At 36.9% G+C, this 24793-nt stretch overlaps 1 protein-coding gene across 1 annotated transcript; it reads right to left on the bottom strand.

Moving 5' to 3' along the window:
* Positions 1 to 10252: 10252 nt before the first annotated feature.
* LOC113236652 lies at positions 10253 to 10930 on the bottom strand. Its single transcript, XM_026472814.1, has one exon. It carries the CDS (start codon positions 10928 to 10930, stop codon positions 10253 to 10255), a length of 678 nt encoding a protein of 225 aa, XP_026328599.1.
* Positions 10931 to 24793: the final 13863 nt, after the last annotated feature.

Raw genomic sequence — 24793 nt, 5'->3', positions numbered from 1 at the left:
AAGATAAAGAAATTTCTCATATTGCGTTTCTTACTCAAAATCCGCTTACGAAAACAATTTTATTATAGTCTCGCGCAAGTGTTAGCAAATAACTCCGCAACTCTAATAATAAAGTAGGAATCTCACCTGAACTTTCCTACATTCGATAAGTCATCAACACGGAACAAGACAAACGTAATAATGTCACTAAAATATCTTTTAGGTCCAAGTTTATGAGTGCACGCACTGAAATTAACTGGGAAAGTTTATCTGAACGGCGCGCGAAGGCGAAAGTTGTGGCGGGCGGGCGAGCGAGTAGAGGTACCGCGCGCCGCCCGAGAAATGGTTAGATGAGGGGGAGGGTTGAAACTGCGGGGGGTGGAGGGGGTAATGATAAAGGCGCATGCGTCGGAGTTGGTGCCCGGAGACGGATGACGTCACACGGGACCCGCCAGAGTGCCGCCGTGCCATTTGCCAGACCTCAGCCTCCTTAACATCTCTTCGCACGTCTTCCTCCTGTGACTCATGGCATAAGTACGGATATTTTGACATTTATCACCTATGACCTCATAAATTTGTTAGCAACCTTGGGCTGAGTACAAAAACTTTTACTGACTTTTAAGACTAATAATTAATGAATATTTCATTTAGGAAAAGTCCCTTTTTAATATTTTTCTTTTAATTTACAGCAAACTATTAACTCTACATAAGCAACCTCCGAATTAATTACGAAAGTTCTAATTAATTTCCACAGTTTAAGTAACAAAAATATTATAAATCAAAACAGGCGTCATGGCGGAGCCCGTTCCGAAATAACGAGTACACAAATCTTTACATTGCCCGTGTGGTTTGCACATGTTGGTGTGGTTTGCATGTGTAAATATGGTTTGCGTAGGCAAACATATCGGTGTAGCTTGCACACAGTCGGCTTAATTAATTTATGCGCTGATTTGATTCGTAATGTAAACGAGCCACTTGTAGCTGTAATTAATTATAAGCGTTCTTTATTAAAGGTAAAGCATTTCACATCCGTATTTGAATTAAGCTAACTTATTTAGTCAATTAGTGTGCATATTTAATTAATTTCGTATATATTTGAAAAGTATCTTCACTAATTAATGTTTTGCGTAGTGCGATTTTGTTAAACTTATTACGACCCTGTTGTTTTAATTATGATCAGCGAATGATGCGCGAATTTCATAATTACCCTCTAGATCTTTTAGTGTACTAGACAGTGCGGAACATTCCTTCTTTATCTCATGAGCTTACCACCGTTCTCTCAAAGAATTTGTTCATCCTTGCTGATGCGGAGGGCAAATAAATAAATCAAGAAAATACGTTGCTCTGTTCCCAAAGTACAACAATGCATTTCGAGTGCTGTTGTTGCTATGATGCTGCAGCGTACCTGAATACTCACAAGGATGACTTCCATACCATTCTTAGAAGGAGAGTTAAAAAAGCTGAATCGATTCTGCGCTGTATCCATTGCAGCACAAATGACTTTCTACGTGTCTATTCTTGCCTGCCTTATTATGTTACAATGTATTAGATAGCACTCCCTCAATTTTAAGGTGTTCATTTTTATTTGCTTTATTTTTAAAGGGTTTTATCTTTATATGTAGATATGCCATCCTAATAGGGACGATTCTGAGGTACTACAATCTAGATATCGCTAATTTCACAACGTTATACAATATCCTGGCCTCCTTAGACAAGGGGTTGGCCAAGATGCTATTGCATGCGTCTATTGCGCACAACGTTAAATCCCGGAATCTGTTGTGTAAACACCTCGCTCCTAACACACCTTTTAAGTAGCAGTAGAGCTCCTTGTGAAAGATTTCGTTCGGGGAATTACCGCCACTTTACTTATTTCTGACGCCAGACAGTAATGTCAGCATTACTGTGTTCCAGTTTTGAAGGGTAAGGGTGCTGATGAAATTACAGGCACATGGGACTTGTCAACTTATGTCTCAGGGTGACGGGCGCAGTGCCAGTGCCCCTCAGATCTTTGCGATTTAAAGCGCCGAGTGGCATTGCGACTGTTATGGACAGGCGTATTTACTATCAGGCGCATGACTTGTTCGTCCTGTCACTTGATATTATAAAAAAAAAACACTCCATTATCACATGACAGACGTCTTCTGTTGTCGCGAATATCTCACAGTTTGGTAAAAGAACCTTTAACATTAGATAACCGAACTTGTTCAAAGGAACGTGTCCCGAGCGCAGCCTTAACGCCATAACTAATTCACGCCTGCTCATTCTGGCATCTCAGGTATTCATTACACTATTTTATTAATTTGTTTCAATCATGCACCTTGAACCCTTATAATATATATATAAAAGTCTAACATACATGTTCCACCCCTCATAGAATCATTATTCTATTGCCATTGCATAAGCGGAGTTACGTCAAACACGTTTATTGCTCTCATCCTCTCTAATTCTTGTAACTCTATCGACTATCATTGTAGATAGAGTTACAAGAGAGCAAATAACGTATTTGCGTAACCCACCTATGCCGTTCTTCCATGAGGGGTGCGATGTAATAAAATATAAAGAAAATAGAATACTATAAATCCAATATAAAAGCTAAATAACTAATATGCATGTATTGCACTTAGGTGACGTGTGGCGCAATATGATGTCTGGTAACCGACCTCGGAATCGTCGGTAGACAACACCCTTCGGCCAGAACTCCTTTTTCATGAAGTTCTATAAACAATCGTTCGGCACTCTCACCACAAACAATTTAAAATTTACTTTGTGGCATGACCGACACCGTGACCACCCTCAGGATGTGTTTCACTTTAAGTCTGATACTCCTATAATCTCCTCAGAGTAATGTAGTCGTAGTAGGTACAGCAGTGTCGTCGGACATGGACTACACCTGTCTGAAATAAAGCCACATCTGCAAAATGACAATTTTTTCAGGAGGTTTAAAGATTTTACGCACGGTATTAGTCGACAGCTTTTTAATGTTTAAATAGGAGTTATAAAACTTTACATATACATAATTTGTTTCATGTAGTTCGTATCATTTTTAACCGACTGTGGAGAAAGGAGGAAGTTCTCAAATAGACTGTATTTGTTTTGTGTCTATGCTAAGCGATTACCCCGGCATTTGTGAACCGATTTTAATGATTCTTTTTTGTTCGACAGAAGGTACCTCTATATTGACACCATTGAAAAATGAAATATTTCACCTCCAAAGGTGGCAACGCGCACTTTCCGGTAAACGATTGATAACTTTTAGTTTCAGTTTGTATGTTTTTTGTTTTAATATTAAGTGACGGACTGATGATAAGCTACACACCTGTCCATAACGGATTCAGTGCCACTCAGAGCTTTAAATAGCAAAGATCTGAGGGTCACTGCCACTGCGCCAGTCACCCTGAGACATAAGTTGACAAGTCCCATGTGCCTATAATTTCACCAGCACCCAACACGTAATTAATGTAAACGTAAGTAATGCTGACATTACTGCTTGGTGGCACAAATAGGTAAGGTGGCAGTACTTCCCTGGATGAACTCTTTCACACGAAGCTTCTTCTACTACTAAAAATGTACATAGAAGCAAATTTGAAGTCGGTGCCTTTTTTTGCAATAAAAATTATAGTTATTATCAGGATTACACTGGGCTTTTAGAACCTAGCGGAAGTGGAACAACGGATCGTTCAACAAACGATACGTGGCAAAATACCCCTACATCTCGAAGTCAAAGTCTTCGAACAGTGTGTCATGCCCGTGCTCGTGTGCAGTGTGTGCGTTATTAATGTTTGGAGTTACCCTGCAAGATCGAAAAAGTAACGCTTGGATCCGAAATCGCACCAAAGCTGCGAAGAAAGGGTGGGAGTGGGCGCGGCCGGGACACATTGAGAGAGTAGACGCGAGGCGCTGGACAAGGCGAGTACTTAAGTGGAGACCCAGAGCGGACATCAGAGAGCGCGGCAGACCACCGCAGCGCTGGAAGGACGACATCCGACGACACGGAGGTCGGGACTGCATGAGTCGGGCACAAGATCGCCAAGAGTGGAAGAAGAGGGTATAGGCCTACATCCAAGATTGGATAAGAAAACGGCCGCCATGATGGTGATGATTATGACTTTCATATGACAAATGTACTTTTGACGTTTGATCGCATGTGGTTTTATTATACCAAGGGTACGACGTGTTTCCTAAACGTAATAATTCAAGATTAGTGTGACTAGGCCGATATAGTTGGTTAACATCAGCTGAGATCGTAGGCAAACGTTTGTCTATTTTACTGCCTGAATTAATCAAGGAAGGATTTCGGTTACGTTGTAGTGTGTTTCGTATACGTATATGATGTCAATGATGAAATTCAGTAGCAAAGACCTCAAATTCATAAAATCGATACCTCCAATGAACACTACGACGTATTTATTTTTGGTCATTTTCTGTTATTTTTGTACACAGCCATATTTATTTACTAATATTATGCTCCCCGAATTTTGTAAAACACAAAATTGGAAAAAGGCATAAAAAATAAATTTTGTGAGAAAAAATAAAGAAACAATAAAACTAAATAAAAACAAAACAGGTCCAAAATTTAAATTAGTCATTGGCGTAGTGTTCATTGGAGGTATCGAAATGTAATATGCAAGCTATTCAAATACCGTAAATACAACAGCAGTTTCAAATTCATTTCTTTTAAAAAAAAATTGTAATTAAACGGTGTTCCTTTAATTGAAGATACTATGTTATTTAAAAGGAATTAATCCTTATAATTGACCCTTTCGATCGTCATCATAAAAATACAGGTTTTTTTTCACATTTAGTCGGTTCGATTCCCAGGTGAGGTAAAAATTTTAGAAATCTTTGAATGCAGTATTACTTGTTTTTAAAAATAAAATAATATATCCATAAAAGAAAATATTCTATCTACAATATTTAAAATAATTTCACCCCTTGTCGCGTGGAAAAGCCTGTATACGATTTTATAACATGATATTTTTATAGTTTAATCACCTAAAACTATTGACTTACAATTATATGGACGTCGGGTCCGCGCTAAAAAGTGTCTGAACTTACAGGGCGTTAAAATCGTATACAGAGCGTCATTCACGCTTTAGTCTTCGTTTGTTCGACTGACAGCGAAGCAAGCAAAATTAGACAGTACTGCGATGACATTGCAATTTAAATTCAACGTTTTAGCTTTTTCATATTCCTTTACATGTCACTACGTTTAAATAGGTTGACTTGGGACATTTTTTTCGTGATTTTTGTATTTGACCCGTCCATTTATTTGTAAGTCAATGCCTAAAACCCATCAAACTACAATGGGAGAAGCGCTAAACGCCTTAAAAATTATAATGTACTAAATATAAATACATGTTTTAGGGCCAAGCCACCGGGATTTTTTAACTACTTTTTTATATAAACAAATAAATGCATATTTGACCTCCGTATGACCTGATGCAAAAAAATACGATTAGGTCGACGAATAGGTACACATCTAAATAATGCCTATTCACTCTCGCATTGAAAACTCAAGCTATAGCGTTCAGGGATCACATAATAAATAAATATTTAGCTTTACCTACTTACTATGGGATCAGAGCAACTTTGGGATGTTGTCTAATATTTATTTTTCTTTTTATTTATATTAGACAACATTTGGTCTGACGCCAAACGATGTAACTAAAGCTAAATATTTTGTTATGGAAATCGAAAACAACAACGATACCACAACCACTCAGACACCGGGCAATATAGAAAATTTCATTTGTACATTGAACCGGCCGGGGATTGAACCCGGGACCTCAGAGATTGCGGTATTCATATACCGATGTGCAAGCCATTCGACGAATTCCGCTCCGTAGCCGTCCACCTCCAAATACTGTACTTAACATAGTTAAATGCTAAGTATGGCCCAAGCAACGAAACAAAAAAAAGGTTCGAACGATTTGTTCCACGTCCTCCGATCGGAACTCCGATTGATAGGAGTGAAAAAATTTTTTCCAATGCTTCCGATTGAATGTTTTTTTTTATAACTTAGTATATTTCGCCAAAAGTACAGTCAATAAAAATAATGTATACCTAAATAGTAAATTGTGAAATTGGAATTTACATCTCTTGTAGTAAGTACTTTTGATTTCTTACTACGTAATCCTTCGGGATTTTCTCTTCAGAAATGCTGTAAATTTTTTGTACGTCTACTTTTCCCATCGGTCCACTTGTGTTTCCCGATTCGTCTACTTCCCATTTCATATACTTTCCTGATTGTTCTACTTTCCCGTTTGGTCCACTTTTCAGGTTAGTCTACAGTGAAACATAACCTTTTTTTATAATATCAAGTGACGGGACGAACAAGTCGTACGCCTGATGGTAAGCTGCACCGTCCATAACAGTTGTAATGCCACTCAGAGCTTTTAATCGCAAAGATCTGAAGTGACTTGCCACAGCGCCCGTCACCCTGGGACATAAGTTGACAAGTTCCATGTGCTTGTAATATGACCAGTACCCTTAACCTTCAAAACCGGAACACAACAATGCTGCATTACTGCTTGGCGGCAGAAATAGGTAAGGTGGCAGTACTTCTCTGGACGAACTCTTTCACAAGGAGCTCTACTGCTACTAAACACTGATACTACCTTTATACAAAAGAATATTACCTACACACTTCTGCGTACTTGAATGATAAAAATCCATGGTAATGAAACGTTTAGCTCTTTCAGTTTGTTATGTATTATATTTTAAATATATGTTATGAAATGTAAACAAATGTCTGTTTACTAAAAACGGCCCGTAGAGTTTCATGTTCATTTATCTCGGGGAATGTCTCTTACGAACAAATAGTAATGTTTATTGAGTTCGACAATTTCTAATATGCCCAAGTATGTAAAAAATAATTATGACTTTACCGACCTACAAAATCTGTGGAATTACAGCTATTGTCCGATTTTTATTGCAATCGGTTAACGAAAAGTGGGTGAAATCCAATAAACAGATATTCATCCCCTAATTTGCCACCCTTGGAAGTGGAATATTTTTTCAAATTTGAATGGGACCGCTACTGAGACTCCAACAAAATTAGAATCAATGAAATCTGTTCACGAATATCATGTCATATCAGTATCACGTAACATGCACACACGGAAAATCGAATTGATAACCTCCTCCTTTTTTCAAGTCGGTTAAAAATAGACTCTAATATCAATGATCACCGTATGTAAACTTCCGCTTGATTTATACATAAACTATGAAATTTAAATTTTAAATTTTAAAATCTCGTAAATTTCCATTTAAATCTGCCGCCACCTTATAATTTTATAAAACATAATAAAACCTTAGCAAAAATCACAAATTCCTTATATTGCATCGACATATTGACCTTTATTATTTCAACGAACATCAAAATATAAATTGCCTTACCTGCACGCAGCACAACCACAACACAAGTGCAATAAACGTTCTGATCGATCGCTAGTGCTGCTCGACGCCCGCATAGTACCTATATCTTGTTTAGCATTTAAAATGTCCACAGTCCTCGTACAAAAGATTTTGTAGGCCAATATAAATCCGGAATTAAAATAACAACATATTTTTTACTATTACGAAAAGCAATAAAATTCTGATAAAAGCCTTTAACCTTTGGTGTTGGACCCATTTCTTCATTCATGCCTTCCAAAGAACCGGACCGTTTTGCCAGAGAAAGTCTTGTGTAAAGTTAAAGGTAAAAATAAAACCATAACATACCAAGAATAATAACGAATCGTGTTGTATTTTTAAGATATAGGCGGCAAGTTCAAATGATTACAAATATTTTTTCCAGTATTTCTTACCTATTTCTGCCGCCAAGCAGTAAAGTGACCATTACTGCGTTCCGGCTTTGAAGGGTAAGGGTGCTGGTGAAATTACAGGCCCATGGGACTTGTCAACTTTACTTATATCTCAGGGTGACAGGCGCAGTGGCAGTGCCACTCAGATCTTTGCGATTAGAAGTTCTAAATGCAACTGCAACTGTTATAGACAGGCGTGCAGCTTACCACCGAGTCACACGACTTGCTATGTAGTCACAATTTTACGAGGAGAAGCTTATTTATATTGTTTTGATTATGTTGTACAGTAGAAAAATGAGCTTCATTTACAAACTCTCAAAGTGAAAGCTTAACTAATATGAAATATCGGACGATTTAGCAAACGATACATCTTATGTAAGTCAGAGCAATTCCTTCGCCGAGTGGAAATGATCGATAGGATCAGGCGCTGCGTCGGAAAAATACTTTATTCAAGTTGTATTACACGGATTATGACTTCTCAATATTTGGAATATTTTGTTTGCGTATTATATCGTTCCTCTCCTGACTCTTAATAGTTAAGGTAAATGTTTCAAGGTTTTTTTATGACACTAACTGACGGGACAAACATGTCGTGCGCCTGGTGGTAAAGTGACACGCTGTCCATGTCAGTTTCAGTGCCACTCAGAGCTTTAAATCGCAAAGATCTGAGGGTCAATGCCACCGTGCCCGTCACCCTAAGACATAAGTTCACTTAAGTAATTAATGAATTCTGGCGTTACTTTGCGGAACTCCATGTTAATAAAAATAGAAGTAAATTCATTTGCTACTCTGTGAACCCAGTGTTGAACATTTTTTCATGCAGTTAATTATCCCACTCTCTCTCCGCATTAAAATTTCTGCGTTAAAACTTTCCCCTGTAAAGTTGGGATTTTGGTATTACAATGTTTTACTTAGGAGGGATCGATAACATACCTACCTAATTCGTTTCATGTAGTTCGTATTATTTTTTTAAGGCTTTTATGTATTAAAAAAATCTTTTGACGTATATTCAGATGTGGTTTTATTATTTGTGTGGTCTGTCATATCGTTCGAGGGTTTTAAGCATGCAACATCCAACATCTGGAGTGATTTACCACCACCGTTGCGTGAAAGTATGTCCCAGAAAATTGTTAAGTCCAAACTGAGGAAAATATTTTTAACAGCACAGAAGAAGGATGCTGAAGTACCCCAGGGTCATCAAAATATGTTGTAAATTTCAGGCATATTTCGTATTTCTTTGGGATAACTGTTGCTGTTTATTTTTTTTTTTTGTTTCCCTTCGAACATTTTTTTTATTATTTTTTGTTTATTGGAGATATTATTTTCTGTTTTAAAATTGACAATTCATATCAGTTTTTACTGTGTAAGTAATTTTTTTTTGTTTTCTTTTCTACTTAGCGTGAAAGTAGATAGCTTAATTAATGGTCTGTTATACATACGTGAGACCGAAGCTCCTTACAGGGAGGCCCTGGCTGAAAATCAGTGCTGTGTAAACCAAGTTTGCATAGCATATACTGATCTCAGAATCCTCGCTTCACATTTGTGACCATAGTTATAGTTTTTTTGGTTTTAGTTACTATTTATATGTAAGATTTTACGTTTTGTACGTTTTCCGCCTCTAAGGATGGCAAACTACGTGATTAATCCGGTTTCGCGCAATTTCCGGTAACCGATTTCAATAAAACTTAGCAAATAGATATAATTCCATAAACTTTTGAGGTGGGTTTTTTTAGTACTCTGTACTGCGATTATCTGAGTAGATGCATAATTAAAGTAGACCAAACAGGAAAGTAAACGAATAGACGAATCGGGAAAAACAAGTGGATCGGGAAAGTAGACCAATTGTACCGAAGGGTTCTTTTTGTGTGTGTGGCAATTAAATAGAACTTGGATATATAAGAACACTTACGAAATTTCATAATGGAATACGTTCACTTTTTAAACTCTGACTAAAATCGTACGTCTTTTTCAAATAAAACATGTAAAACAGATACGCCATTTTGGTAAGGCTTTACATAATGATATTTCATCATAATCCTATTTAAGTGCCACGTTCCTGTCGGTGTCGCCTCCTCCACTCTTCATGGCTCATAGCCAGCTCTTTCACCTCTTTATAGCTGCTCGCTGATCTTCTTTTTTGTTCACTATACTTCATTCTTGGTCTTACTCTCTTTCTTTTCCCATATCTTCCCCTCAATTATCATTTTCACAAATTCGCCACTATACGTAACGAATGACCAAACATTTTCCCCTTCCTGTTCTCTATCGGGTTCAAAAGTTTTCTTTCTGCCTTAATTTAACGGATCCTTGGAAATTAAACTGCAAAAGAAAACTTCAGAAAAAATGGTCCTTATTATAACATTGCTATGCGACCGTACTCAATTGTTCGTGACACTCTCTACGAAAAAGGAACCGGACGGTTCGACAAAACATACATTATAAACGATAGGTCCTTACAAAATAAAATGCTATTTAAAAGTGAACCCGTCAGGTGGCCGTGATGCACGGCCAGAGAGAGTCATACTCTTTTTCGGTAGTCGGCTCGGTGTTGAAGTCTCAGGTACATTGGGGTCAGGCGTCAGCGTTGTTACAAGAGGAACAGGCAGGGATTCAGGTATATGATAGTGGATGTCTAATGGGAAAAGACGTTGTAATGGCCGTACCTTCTCTCCGGAGGCGGTACGAACCTTTGTCACCCTGCTGTGGCCATCTGCACCTGTATAAATCTCAGTTACGCGAGCAAGAGGCCACAAGATACGCTTTTGATTTTCCTGCTCTACTAGAACAATGTCTCCTACTTGTACTTCTGTAGCACGATGTTGTTTCCCCTTGTGAATTAAGTAGGCGACATACTCGTTGCGAAAATGTCGCCTCAGATCTTCACGAATTCTTTGGCAATATCGAGCTCTCACATTTAGTGACTTATTGTCAACGACATCGATGTCAGGAACGCTATGTTCATTTATTGGCTGAATGAACATTGACGGGGTGAGCGGTCTGTCTTCATTCTCGTCGTTACCTACGTACGTCAGTGGTCTACTGTTTATGATTGCTTCGCAATCGCAAAGAACTGTTTGAAGCTCAAATAGTGTTAAAGAGGCTCTGCCTAGTACTTTGCTGAGCATCTCTTTCATGATACGAACCATGCGCTCATAGAACCTCCCCACCAAGGAGCACCGGGAGGTATGAAGTGCCACTTTAGCCGTTGTACTGTAGAGAATGCTGCGACTATATTCCAATCAACAAATTTCAGAAGATTGTTGAAACCGGTAAAATGTGTTCCATCGTCGCTATAAATTACGTTTACTCTTCCTCGTCGAGTTATAAAACGACGCAGTGTTAAAAAAAAATCATGGGTTGACAAAAACTCTGTGACTTCGAAATGTACTGCACGATATGTTGCACATGTGAAAAGCACTATCCAGCACTTGGCGCCTGTTCTTAAAGTTAACGGACCAGCTAAATCTACACCGCTGACTTCAAATGCTGTACTAGCTTCGATTCGTTCTTTTGGTAGATTTGCTCTAAAAGTTTGTAGTGCCCTTGCTTTGTAAATTTTACATATTTTACAGCTTTTAACCGCTTGTTTTACAACTTTCCTTATTCCCGTAATCCACAGTCTTTCTCTAAGGTTTGCCATTAGCGTCTGTGTTCCAGCGTGTTGCAATTTTTTGTGCCGTTGAACATAAGTCGCCACACTACAATATCCGCACCAGATAAAACAATTGGTGCCTTGAAGTCGTTACTGTCATTCATGAAACCTAGTTTTGTTTCTTATCAACAAATGTTTGCAGTTTGTCGATTTCGTTCCTAGCATTAGCTTGACTGACTCGAAACAACGCCTTTTCTGCATATTCCACCTCTACACAGGTAAATTCGCCGTACGAAAGCACAGTACTTGGCTTGTGTTTCCCTCTAACCATCCAAACGATCATTCTAAGTAACTTAGAATATTGTGAGAAATAATACGTTAATTTACTTAAGAATGTTGATACTTCGACTAACATTATGTTGGTACGAGTTTTCCTTCTAATTCGTTCACTTGACTAGAATCAACGAGAAAATCTGTTGCAGGCCAGTTCTCAGTAACCTTAAGTAACCACTATGGACCTTCCCAATTCGTCAGAATTGCAGTAGGCATCCGTTATCCGACTCTACATGGAAAAGTACCTCTGCTACGTCTCTGAGTGTCGTGAAGAGTGTTTCGTCGTCAATCTCTTTTGCAAGTATTGTAAATTCTCGCCGGAGTTGAATTCTTTTGCGCTTCAATGGATCCATACATCGTTTGTTACGATTGTAGGTTGTATCTCTTCACTGTCGCCACTATTTAACGGATCCTTGAAAATTAAACTGCAAAAGAAAACTTCAGAAAAAATGGTTCTTATTATAACGTTACTATGCGACTGTACTCAATTGTTCGTGACACTTAACCCTTTCAATATTTTTTTCATTCGCCTCAACCATCACATTTGAAATTACTTCAATCTCTCCGTGTCTTTCTTTGTGACAATGTGGATAACATTTTATACGGATAAAATATTTGTTTTATATTACTGAACCAATACTTATTTAATTTACACTGCACAATCAACAATAGAACTAGTAACTCACAGAAAAGCTTCATTATCTTTCTTCTTCTTCTTCTTTTAAATGTTATGGCCCCATCGAAATAATCAATGATTTTGCCAAAGTCAAGTAAAAATAACTATGTACGGTAGTTTAGTATTATTATAAAAATTATACAAAAAAATGGCGATTTCGCCAATGTCCTGTGAGTTTTTTTTTTTTTTTTTTTATCTTTATCTAGCGCAAGTTCGCTCGTGTATGAAGTATCGCTGTCACCTTTGAGACGACTCTGCCAGATACGAGTTAGCTGTCGTAAACTCGGTGAGGCGAAAAGCAAAGAGACTTATTGGCGACGACTACCTTTTGGAATTGAAACTTCGAAAATTTGACCGCTGTTATTTATCGGATATTTGGAATTTTATAATTTACTGTCATCCTCACTATCCTCCTTCGATCGACTAGAAAATCCGGAACACTCCATTCTTATGTTGTTGGTATACCACCTGTAAGTAAAAAGTCTTCCACACACTTTAACAGCAGCAACAACAGAACAACAGCAACTTTGCCTGTTTTGAATGGTAAGGATGCAGGTAACATTACAGGCACATGGGACTTGTCAACTTAAGTTTCAGGGTGACTGACGCAAAGGCAGTGGAACTGCTATGGACAGGCGTCTAGCCTAAGTGTACTAAATACTTAAAGCGTACGGCAAAGAAATGGAATACAGTGTCAGCAACTGTGTTCCCGGTAATAATGGTGATAGCTTCACTAACTTCAAGACTAGAGTATTTTTATACGAACGCTTACCATCGTCGGGTAACCAAGATGTGTCTATTTATCACAATTGAAAACATGCAAAATTACTTTCTCATAAAGATAAAATTTGTATTTATCAAAAGTAATTTCATTCAACCAGCTAAACACCTCTCTCTTTTAATCGACTTCAAAAAAGGCTTCTCAATTCGTCGGTTTCTTTTTGTGTGTATATATTACACGATTACTCGGACATTTACGAACCGATTTCAATGATTCTACTTTTATTCAAAAGAGGATACGTCAATAGTAGTCCTGTTCAAATTTGAAGCAAATATTTCATCTCTAAGTGTATCAAAATAGAACATGAATCCAGTTATTGAATTTCACCCATTTTGCATTAATGAATTTCAATAAAAAACTTGGCACATACATGTAAATTTAAATGAAAATAAAACAGCGGAAAGGGATAAGAAAACTATTCAGCTCGGTTTTTTTAAATAAAAAAATATAATTAATGAAAACTATGGTCGAATAAGCGAACAGCAATGATCTTAAATAGGTACGTAAAAAAAGGGTGAACAGTGTCACAACTAGCGTCCTCTATGATATTTCGTTAAATACTAATACAAAATTTTGCGCCAGCGAGGCAAGGCTCTTTCACAAACTGAGAACTTTGAAAGTAACGCGAGGTACATCGCAAAACAAGCATTGCATCGTCATTCTAAAGATGGCGCTGTATCATAATTCAGGTAGATGTTATCCAAAAAACCTGTAGATAAATTTTTTGGGTCTAGTTTTAACAAAAATTGTTTGTTAAGAATCGATACTACCTCAGCTCCGAATTCAAATTTTTCCCGTACTGAATCAGTTCAATGGCAGAGATACTGACTCCATTTCGAAATTTATTTTTTTACAAACGAAAAGCCATTTGAAAAATGTGTATCGTATACTATACGTGTTCTATTTAGTTCAGTTGACATAAAAAAAAAATTCCCGTACTGAATTAGTTCAATGGCAGAGATACTGACTTCATTTCGAAATTTATTTTTTTTCAAACGAAAAGCCATTTGAAAAATATGTATCGTATACTATACGTGTTCTATTTAGTTCAGTTGATATAAAAAAAATCATTGGTATATGTAAAATACCTATTGAATACAGCGAGGGTTTTTAGGAATCGTATTTTCACACCATAAACTAATCACTATACATCCTCAATTTTACTTTTTTTCCAAATTGATTGATTCATTGACTTACAATGGATTGATTCAACACTTTGACTGTTATGCGAAATTGACCAAAGCCGTTTGAGGTTGTATTGACTCTTAACGTTACATTTAGATTACACCATGTACTCGTAACACGAGTTTTGTTTCTGGGTTATCCATGTCGTTTTCTAATTGGTTATATCATAAAAACATCGAATACTTTATTTCCCTGCAAAAACTTTGCTTTTGTGATCCGGACAACGATAAGTGGGAAACATTATAGTTCAAATCAATAGTATATAATTATACACATTAATGATAAATTACCTAGAAATTATGTAAATGCTATGTAGGTATGTAAATAGGAGCTAGTAAAATACTACTGTGACTGACACTCGGGGAATAGTTTCTTTATAATAACAACTTTTCTACATACCACTGCCCAATTAAACAGAAAGCAATGCTCTCAAATTAGTAACAGTGCCTTTTTAACTGACTTCAAAAAAAGGAGAATGTTCTCAATTCGTCTGTATCACTGATTCGATTCGACGGTATTGTAGTTTTTTGTGTGTGTGTTGCGCTATTACTCTGTTTTGTCGGAAAGAAGGTAGCTAAGTATTATGCCATTTAAATTTAAAGAAAATATTCCACCTACACCTAGAGTCGCAAACTATGGGGTGAATCCTGTTTCACGCATTTTCCGGTAACATTAGCAAACTTTTGAGATCGGTTTGTTTTTAAGTTTTAATTATTTAACGTCACAATCTTGGTAAACCTGAAGTTACATTTTCCTACAGTGCAATATAAGGGCATATTGATTATTTGGTACAAAATCGTGTACAGACACTATTAGTTAATAAGCCCGACTGGGAAGCACATTAGCAAACAATCCAATGGCCTTGACGTTCACATGTTCACTATCACAAAATATTTCGACTTGAAGCGATCAAATGCCAATATCTCACCGAGCGACTGTTTGTTAAAAATGCCGCAGAAATGTTTATGGAGAAAAGCCGCTATTGTTTTTTGAGCACTTCTCAGAATATCATAGACTCCGTCTGACGTATACGTAGATCTTTAGACCTATTTTTCATTTGTGTTATGTATAAAGAGGATACGTTTTGGTCCGACCACGCGGTTGGGTTAGGTATTTCGTACTTTGATTTTCATTCAAATAATATTATAAATACAGTTGTATGTATATTGTTTTGAATAATTATAACTTTTTTACAAAAAAAAACATTCTCCAAAGTTGTCAAGTGTTATTATCATTCAGGGAACTGTGTTCAAATCAACTGCCTCCGTAGCCGAACGGTTACCATGCCGGACTGCCACGCAGAGGTCCCAGGTTCGATTCCCGGGCCGGGAGAAATATTTGTATGGCCTACATTTATTTCTCTCGTGAGTTTGGGTGTAATTTGTGGTTGTCTAATTGTGTGTCCATGGCACCCGCGACACAGGGTTTCCCTAGTGCGGGGCTATGTTGATTGTGAGCGTTATTATTGTGAGCGTTATTGTGAGGGAAGTACTACCAGCTTACCTCTTTTTGCCTCCAGCCGGTAATGTCAACTTTACTGTGTTCCGGTTTTGGAGGGTAAGGGGACTTGTCAACTTATGTCTCAGCTCTGTGTGGCACTGCAACTGTTATGGATAGGCGTGTAGCTTACCATCAAGCTCACGACTTGTTCGTCCCGTCACTTGATATTATAAAAAAATTCCACCCTAAGAGGAGGAATATTTTCTCCAAATTTAAATGGAACTACTACAGAGCTACCCCCTTTCCAACAAAGAAAGAATCATCGAACTCGTTACACAAAAATGTCGTAGTAATCTCTACATACATGAAAAACAAAGAATACGGCGATTTAAGAACTTCTTCCTTTTTTAAAGTCAACTATTAAAAATAAATATAGGTTTCGTGAATTGATAGTTTTGGTGACTAAACCGACGCCACCTAATTATTTATTTATTTATTATTACATTGAATCCATGGCATCCGCGACACAGGATTTCCCCAGTGCGGGGCATGTTGAGTGTTAGCGTTATTGTATTATATTATTATTATAGCGTGTACGAGAGTCGTTAATAATGCGTGTCACTAAAGCTATATCAGCCTCGTATGTATGTACATCGCACCGCTGAACACGAGTCTCTTCTAATAAAGGGTGCAGTTTTCTAATATGAAGTTTGGAAATTTTGACTGAATATCATCGAGTTTTATTACTTAGTACATAATATGATCAACCTATGTTTGCATGGAATGTGTAGTAAACGTTTTGCTTAGATTCTTAGTTTGACGGCACGTCGATTGTTTTGTGTCTATTAGAGTGAGATTGCTACCAGTCTCACTCTGACGTAACGTAAACCGCTGGTGCAATTCGGACAGATACTCTGTGGCCGAACGGTTACCCAGGTTCGATTCCCGGGCCGGGAGAAGTATTTGTATGGCCTACATTTATTTCTCTCGTGAGTTTGGGTGTAATTTGTGGTTGTCTATGTGTGTGTCCATGGCACCCGCAACACAGGGTTTCCCTAGTGCGGGGCTATGTTGAATGTGTACGTTAAAAAAAAATCACACTAAAGCTCTTAATGTCAACCTCGCCTGTATGTGGTGCATCCTGCAGTAACTAACGAGGCTCTGGTGACCGGTTGATAGTGGTATAGCCCTTCCCATAATGACACAGTAGAAAAAATTCAGTGGCCACCGACGGGCAGCTGCGCCGGGGGTGTAAAACACTGTGTCCTGCGATCTCCAACCCGCATGCCCAGAGTGGCTCCGAATGGCACTGCAACTGTTATGGGTAGGCGTGTCGCTTACCACCAGGCGCACGATTTGTTCGTCCCGTCACTTCACTAAATCTTCAAATTAGTGATTAATTAATTAGTGGAACGCGCATCTTATTTCTGTAAACTCGTTATTGTAATTTGATTTGAAAATAATTATAAGTTGATGTTGTGACAAATTGCGTTTTTACCCTCCACGCCCAATTACCCACGTTCTAAGTAAATGAGAATGACATCCAAAGTTGGAGATGATAATGTTTCTGTGCCTTTAAAGCTTATAATCACAATTTGTAGCTCATTAGTGGTACGCTAAAGTTCACAAGCCAATAAGATTTTAATGCCAATATTTTCATAATATCGGAACCTGGAGGTCGACAACAACCTTTTGTTGTTGTCGACAATAATATAGACTTTGTATCAATCTCCTCAATAACTTCATCTTGTCTTCTCATTAGTATCGTCAAATTTATATTACCGCGTTAGTCATAACTACCACTAGTTACGAATTCGTAACGTTTTTTATGCTTATGGCTATTCGCAAATGAAACCAAACACTGTCGTACCTCAAAATTGTGGAATTAAGAAAAGAAAATTTGAAAGTACAAAAAATTTCTGAATGAAACCAATAATTTTATATTCTCATTTATAAACGTGTAACTAAATATTGTGTGTAAATATAAATAATCATATTGTTTGCAGTAAGATCCATTTTCATCCATTTTTTAACTTTCAAATCGCGTTGTCACAATTCCACCATTTTGAGTTACGACAGTATTTGGTTTCAAATACGAATATGTTAGTAATTAACATAGTTTATCTATTTGTGCAAATCTTAGGTTTAAATTTGGCGACTCTTGAGACCTAACGTTCTTCCTTACGGGCGCAGAGTGAGAGAAGGTCCTGGGTTCCATTACCGGTGAGACCAATTTGAGAAAAAATTTCTAAATTAGTTCTGTTCGGGTGTTCTGTGTAGCGCGTCGGAGTGAATTCGATTGCTCTGGCATTCATAATGCACGGAATTCCCTAGTAACTTCTATAAAAGAAAACTCTAGATTTTTATTATGATACCACGTGAAGGGACGACCAATTCGTGTGCCTGGTGGTAAGCGACAGCGCTGTCCATAACAGTTGCCAGTTGCAGTGTCACTCTAAATCACAAACAACTGAGAAGCACTGCTACTACGCCCGTCACCCTGAGACATAAATTGACAAGTCCCATATGCCTGTAATTTCATCAGCAGTCTTACCTTTCAAAACCGAAACGCAGTGATGCTCACATTACTACTTGGCGAAAGAAATTGGCAAGGTGGCAATACGTCTCTGGAATAACTCTTTCCCAAGGAGCCCTGCTGCTACTAAAGTGTTCTAGTATTTAGTGTCTCTAGCTTACGTTCCTAAGATTGTAATAATGTAATCAAGTGTTGGTAAAGAAATAAATAAACTACTTCTAGTATTTTATTCTATCAAGTACTGCCAACTTACTCATTTCTGCCACCACAAATAATCAAGCCATCCAATACAAAACACGTTTTAACAATAATTACAATTAGACTATTTACGCAAAATATTTGATTAAAAGATTCCTGAGCATAGCGAGGGTTTCAAGGCATGAGACTCAAAACAACTTTGCTGCCGAGCGAAACACATAACTTTTCACCTCACTACAACGAGGAAAATGGTAGATGAAAGAAAAACAGTTGAACTATAACAAACAAAATTAGTTATCGTTGTCAATTTAATGTCAACAATAATAAGAATAAAATATACAAACGGAATTATATTACATAAAATAATGTACGACAAATCGCGTAGTTGAACGTGTCCGTTATGTTGTTTTTTCATCGAAAGATAAAGTTAGGTGCACCACAGTCCATCGTCAAGTTCGAATTTCAAAATCCTTATGCGCACAAATTTCTAATGAGAAAGAATGCCTTTCCGAACTGGTGAGGTGAAAAACTTACGTAACGTATTGCATTAAATCCAAAAATAATATATAATTTACCACGCAATTTGAGATTCCTTATGTGACCGATATAAACACCGTATTGCACAGTAAGAGGCCTTGTTAGAAATAAAAGGAAAAAAACAATAATTGTAACTTTTTGTTGCAATTCACAGACTTTAAAAGACATCATGAATCCAAAGCACACCTTTCTTTACACACGTTTTTTTATTGTCATTTTATAATCTGCACCACTGACCCACATCACTGATTAAATATCATTGCATCATTCCAATCTTTTAATCAAAAAAACCTACTACATACAAATTACTATCAATCTGTTTTATTAGCCAATCGTAGCTTTAATTAGTAATTGGTTTAACATAGTGAATAACAATCTTGATTACGAAGTTCCATATGAAGAAAAGGTATTTTCGGAACGATATTCTAAAACCTGATCAACGAACTGATGACTCCTATTAATCAACGGTTTGACCATTTGACCTTATAAAGAATATATTTAGACATCAAAATGTAAACTAGCACAGAGGAAATTAATGCTGGTGAGAATTAGAGATGGTTTCAAATGTGTTTTGAACTGATTCATTTGTAATCTGGTTCACTAAAACCTCTAATAAGGAATGAAGTGATGTAACGAATAGATAGATTACTAGCCGGATAATCTAAATCATATTTGGGATCTCTTTACGTGAAAATGACTGAAACCATGTGACAACAGAGTGGCAAAACATAGTTGAGAGGTAATCGTTGCAAGTTGCCCAGTAGTGGAAGATATTGTAATGAGAAAAAATATAAAGATCATATCTATAGATAGGTTATCTAGGTTAGTTTTATTTTCTGCCATATTGAAGATCCTTAAATTACCAAATCTACTCAGGCTTTATTATTATTGTTATAATTATGTAATGAGCAGTAGGAAAATTACAGAGCTGTCATTGGTTTTGACTCACATTAAATTTATGCCTATCCTCGGTAAGGTTTTGTTTTTTAATTTGAGAACGAACTAATTTTCTTACAAAACCTCTAGGTTATTTTAAGAGGCCCATCACAGGCCCATTGGCATAATATTAAACTAAGTACTAGGAAATTGTCTAAGAAAACCATTTTTGTTTTGTGGACAACGTTTGCAATTTGCGTTTGAGTTTGCAGCGTTACAAAAATAATAATAATAAATTTTCGATAAATATTCAATTCATTAAGACACGTGACATAATTTACATCTCATTACAACTCAGATCTGAATCACTTCATTGATAGAGATCAACAAGGTGACACCCGAATCAGCACATCTCTAATGGCAATTAAAACCGTACGAATGCAGCCTTGAAGTCGGAATTCGACATTTCGGTAAGGTGTGGTTGACACCTTGTTCCACGATAGACAAACTTGTATTCTATTATGCTTTCGTCTTCGAAATTTGAGTCTTGACATTTGTTCTAGATACCTAATGATATTTTATATGTATATATATATATATTGATTGATAGCTCTATAGCTTTGACCTAGTCTTATTTTCCTGTGATATTTATGTTTCATCTCATATTATTTGTATTTTTTTATGATATCTAATCACGGAACGAACAAGACGCGCGATAAATCGCAAAGATCTGAGGGGCACTGCCACTACGTCCGTCACCCTGAGACATAAGTTGATAAGTAGTCCCATGTGCCTGCAATTTCAGCAGCGCTATTACTCTTCAAAACCGGAACACAGTAATACTTACATTACTGCCCGATAACAGAAATAGGTAAGATGAGAGTACTTCTCTAGACGAACTCTTTCACAAAGAGCTCTACTGCTACCAGCTTTTATATAAAATTAACATTTTCATATTAATAATTTTTTTATAACTTTATGTTGATTGATGTCGTATGACTAGAGTTACAAATTAATTCCAACAAAAGCTAAAACGTTTTAAACAATCACATATTTCATATGAGTAGACAGTAGTGAAAAATGCATGCCGCAATTACGTGAGTAGGTTACTTTGTCTAAGTCACCGAGGTTCATTAAGGGTTAATAAAGAAACAAGTAGTAATATCCACTTGCGGAGATATTCCATTTTTTATTGTCAGATTCGTGAAACGCGCGTTTAGGGCGCGTATACAATACGTCGTGTGCAAAGGCTCTTATGGCTGCATGCGTTTTTGTCTTTTACAACATTTTAGTTCGAGTTGTATTATCTATGAAAGAATAGCTGGCCACCAGTCTATAAGAAAAAATAAAACAAAAACTCACTATTTGCAAAATCCGTAATTGTTATGTTTCATGTTACATCGTTGGTTGTGAAGCGATATTTATTTTTCCTGCGTTTATCTTTGTATTTATTTCCTCGCAAATGTGATGAAAAACATTGCATGTAACACGGGAGGTGCGGGAATTACGAACCTCGACTCTGGAAGCCCTTAGACTTCGACTTCGGACTACTAATAGTCTCGTTCATAATACCTTATTTACCGCCCTTGATACACAATGTACTTATAATATTGCCGCATGCCGCTAATTACAATAGTTTTCTACGGCCGTGGGTTCAATGGCAATGAACGCTTAACGATAACTTTATCATTGCCACTTGGAACGTTTAAAAAATTAACCATCATTTGTTTAAAGACCTTTGTGTATGGTTTGATTAGTCGGGTGTTGGACAGTATAATCATATTTACGATTGTTTAGGACGCCATCAATTATTATGTTGGCATTATTTGCATACGAAAATCAACTGCCGTTTACGAAAATAAATTATTGCAGAATGTTATTTAAATTGTGTGCGAGTGTTACAGAAATGAGAGCGTTGCATAATGCGGTGTAATTCTTAAACACACAGTGAGAAATTACAATTATGTGAATTATAACTCTTTTATTTCGTCATCATCATCAACTCATTTATACGTCCCACTGCTGGGCACGGGTCTCCTTTCAGACTAGGGCTTAGGCCACGCTGGCCCATTGCGGCTTGTGATCCAGTCCGATATTCTCCTTTACCGAAAACCTTTTCTTTTTTTTAGTAGCAGTAGAGCTCCTTGTGCAAAAGTTCGTCCAGGGAAGTACTGCCACCTTACCTGTTTCTGCCGCCAAGCAGTAATGTCAGCATTACTGTATTCCGGTTTTGGAGGGTAAGGGAGCTGGTTAAGTTACAGGCCCATGGGACTTGTCAACTTATGATTTAAAGCTCTGTATGGCACTGTAACTGCTATGAACAGGCGTGTAGCTCACCATCGGGCGCACCAGTTGTACGTCCCATCACTTGATGTTAAAAAAAAAGGCAAAAGAGATGGCAGTCTACTTCTTGGGAAGGAGTCATCGTCGCCCGTGGATATTTGCAACATCAGATGAGCTGCCTATGAGAGCCCTGTAAACACGCTTTTTGAAGAACCCCATGTCATAGCGCAAAGAAAGTACTTCAGGTGGACGATCATTCCACATCTTCTTTCATTTTATTATTTAATTGTTTAATTTTATTTCATAAGATTCTCCTAAAAAGTATTTATAATATTAATAGTATCCACATTTATAATTAGTAGTACTTTTTACCTGAAATACAGGAATTTCCTAGTTCAGGTACATGTGTTATTTTTACATTAAATCGCATAAGTAGTCTTTAGTTTTCTCTGTACATTATGTTACTGAATAAACAATTTTATTTTATTTATTTATTTTTATCTTGCAGGTTCGTGGAAGAAATGAATGCAATGCCTACGTGGTCTTACAATGCCAGGCATCTAAGATGTGGGAATGGCCTCTACTCCTTTGGTTGGAGGTGCGATGGTAGAAACGAGACGGTGGCAACAGTTCGAAAAGTTTTTTAGAACACTCACCATTATAAAGACGGTAGAACACACATAGAGAGCCGTTGTTGTGAGGCGATAGGTTTGTTTGAACCATTAGGTATGGTTTGAACCATTGGGCTACAACGGCCTTATTAAAGCATAAAAATGTATGTAGACTAATTTGGTTCGTAGAGGAAACCTCTCTCCTCAACAGTAGAGATTTTACGGATGTGACCATACACCAAGGGTGCAAAATAGAAATTCTAGTAAATGAAGATATGAAAAATACAACGAACTAGACGGATTTTTCTAGCAAGAGTACGCAATACTACGCAATAAAAATGTACTTCAGAGTCCTTCGTAGCCGAGTCATTGATCCATTTTGCTTAGTTGTATGGTATAATATAACCACATGTGATATTACGTCAAAAGTGCTTTTATCACATGAAAGCCATAAAAATACACGGACTACAAGAAACAAATAATGTTTATGTGAAATTTTTTAATTATAACATTTAAGCATAAAAAGTTATAGACTAATTTCGTTCGTAGAATTTTTAAACCGCTCTCCTGAAATTAGTTTCACCTAGTATTTTTCAAGGACTTCAATTTAAAAATTAATAAATAAATAATCATAATGCAATGTCGTGTCAAATCACTTTTCGTTATCGAGTAGCTCGATGATTGTCGGCCCACATAGAGAGTCATAATTTCTTAATCGATGCAAGCGTATCGATTGAATGAGATTATTCTGTTTGTTACGAGGTCGTGGCCGACACGACTCAAACCTCTACTACACTTGACAGACAATACGAATTGATGCAAACCCTTGAGCACAGGTTACAAAATAAGGGTGAGGTCAGACAAGCGTAATCTTTTGAATTGTGAGTCGCTGAATTCACTGCGTTTGGCTTCATATTAAAATCCGGTTTATGCCACACGATGACGTAAAATTAGTTAGTTGTCTATCCGCTCACGCACGCAATTACCACCGAACTTCAGTCGCCCTGTGTGATGTGCTATGCTGGTGGAGAGAGGAGGAGGAGACAGCCAGCGGCGACTAACTGCTTAGTGGAAAATGTGTGTAAGCGGATAGTCCCTGTTTCCACTAAACGGCTAGTTGCTAAATGAGTGTAAGCGGATGACTGTACGGTATCCGGATAATAGGGACTCGTGTTTCCACCACATATAAGATAAAGTATTTAGAATGCTAAACGAGAAAAGAACGATCCTGAATACTATGGAGTATAGACGCGGGAAAATAACTGGACATTTGATACGACACGACAACTTCTGTAAGACCATTTTGGAGGGAAAGATCGAGGGGAAGAGACTTCCGAAAAAAGTTTTTATTTAACCTTAAAATTACATATTTATCAAACTGCCCTCGTAAATATACCCGATACAGATGCAAAAAATAGTTTAAGTTCCAATTCATGTAAATTTTCATGATAATTATTTACCTATAATTGGAGTGGAATATGGTTTTAGTGAAATATTATTCCAGAGGTTTACCCTTTTTTTTTTTTTACCCTGTCAAACCAAAATACAATGTAATATCAAAAACTGCATTTTGCAAAAAGCTTCGAAAATAATTATTCGGTTTTTGTAATTTCGAATTAATGACGTAACGCACTTGAATCCAAATACTGTCGTAACGTATTGACAAAACACAATTTGAAAATTAAAAAAAATACTGATTGGAGCTTATTGCGCATAATGTGATTATTTTTATTTATGCATAATATTTAATTATTCATTTATAAACGTGAATATATTTTATATTGGTTTTATTCAGTTTTTTTTTTCAAATCATGTTCTACGAGATCCACAATTTTGCGTAACGCGAGTAATTGGTGTCATTGTTTATAAGATATTAAAAACTTCTTTCCAGCCATTACAACTGTTGAAAAGTTGCATTGATAGTCTCAATTACAAATAGCAGAAAAAGGTATTGTATATAA

Source organism: Hyposmocoma kahamanoa, unplaced genomic scaffold, assembly GCF_003589595.1.
Source record: "Hyposmocoma kahamanoa isolate Upper Pololo Valley unplaced genomic scaffold, ASM358959v1 92, whole genome shotgun sequence".
Lineage (NCBI taxonomy): Eukaryota > Metazoa > Arthropoda > Insecta > Lepidoptera > Cosmopterigidae > Hyposmocoma > Hyposmocoma kahamanoa.
This window is presented reverse-complemented; position numbering and strand designations above follow the sequence as displayed.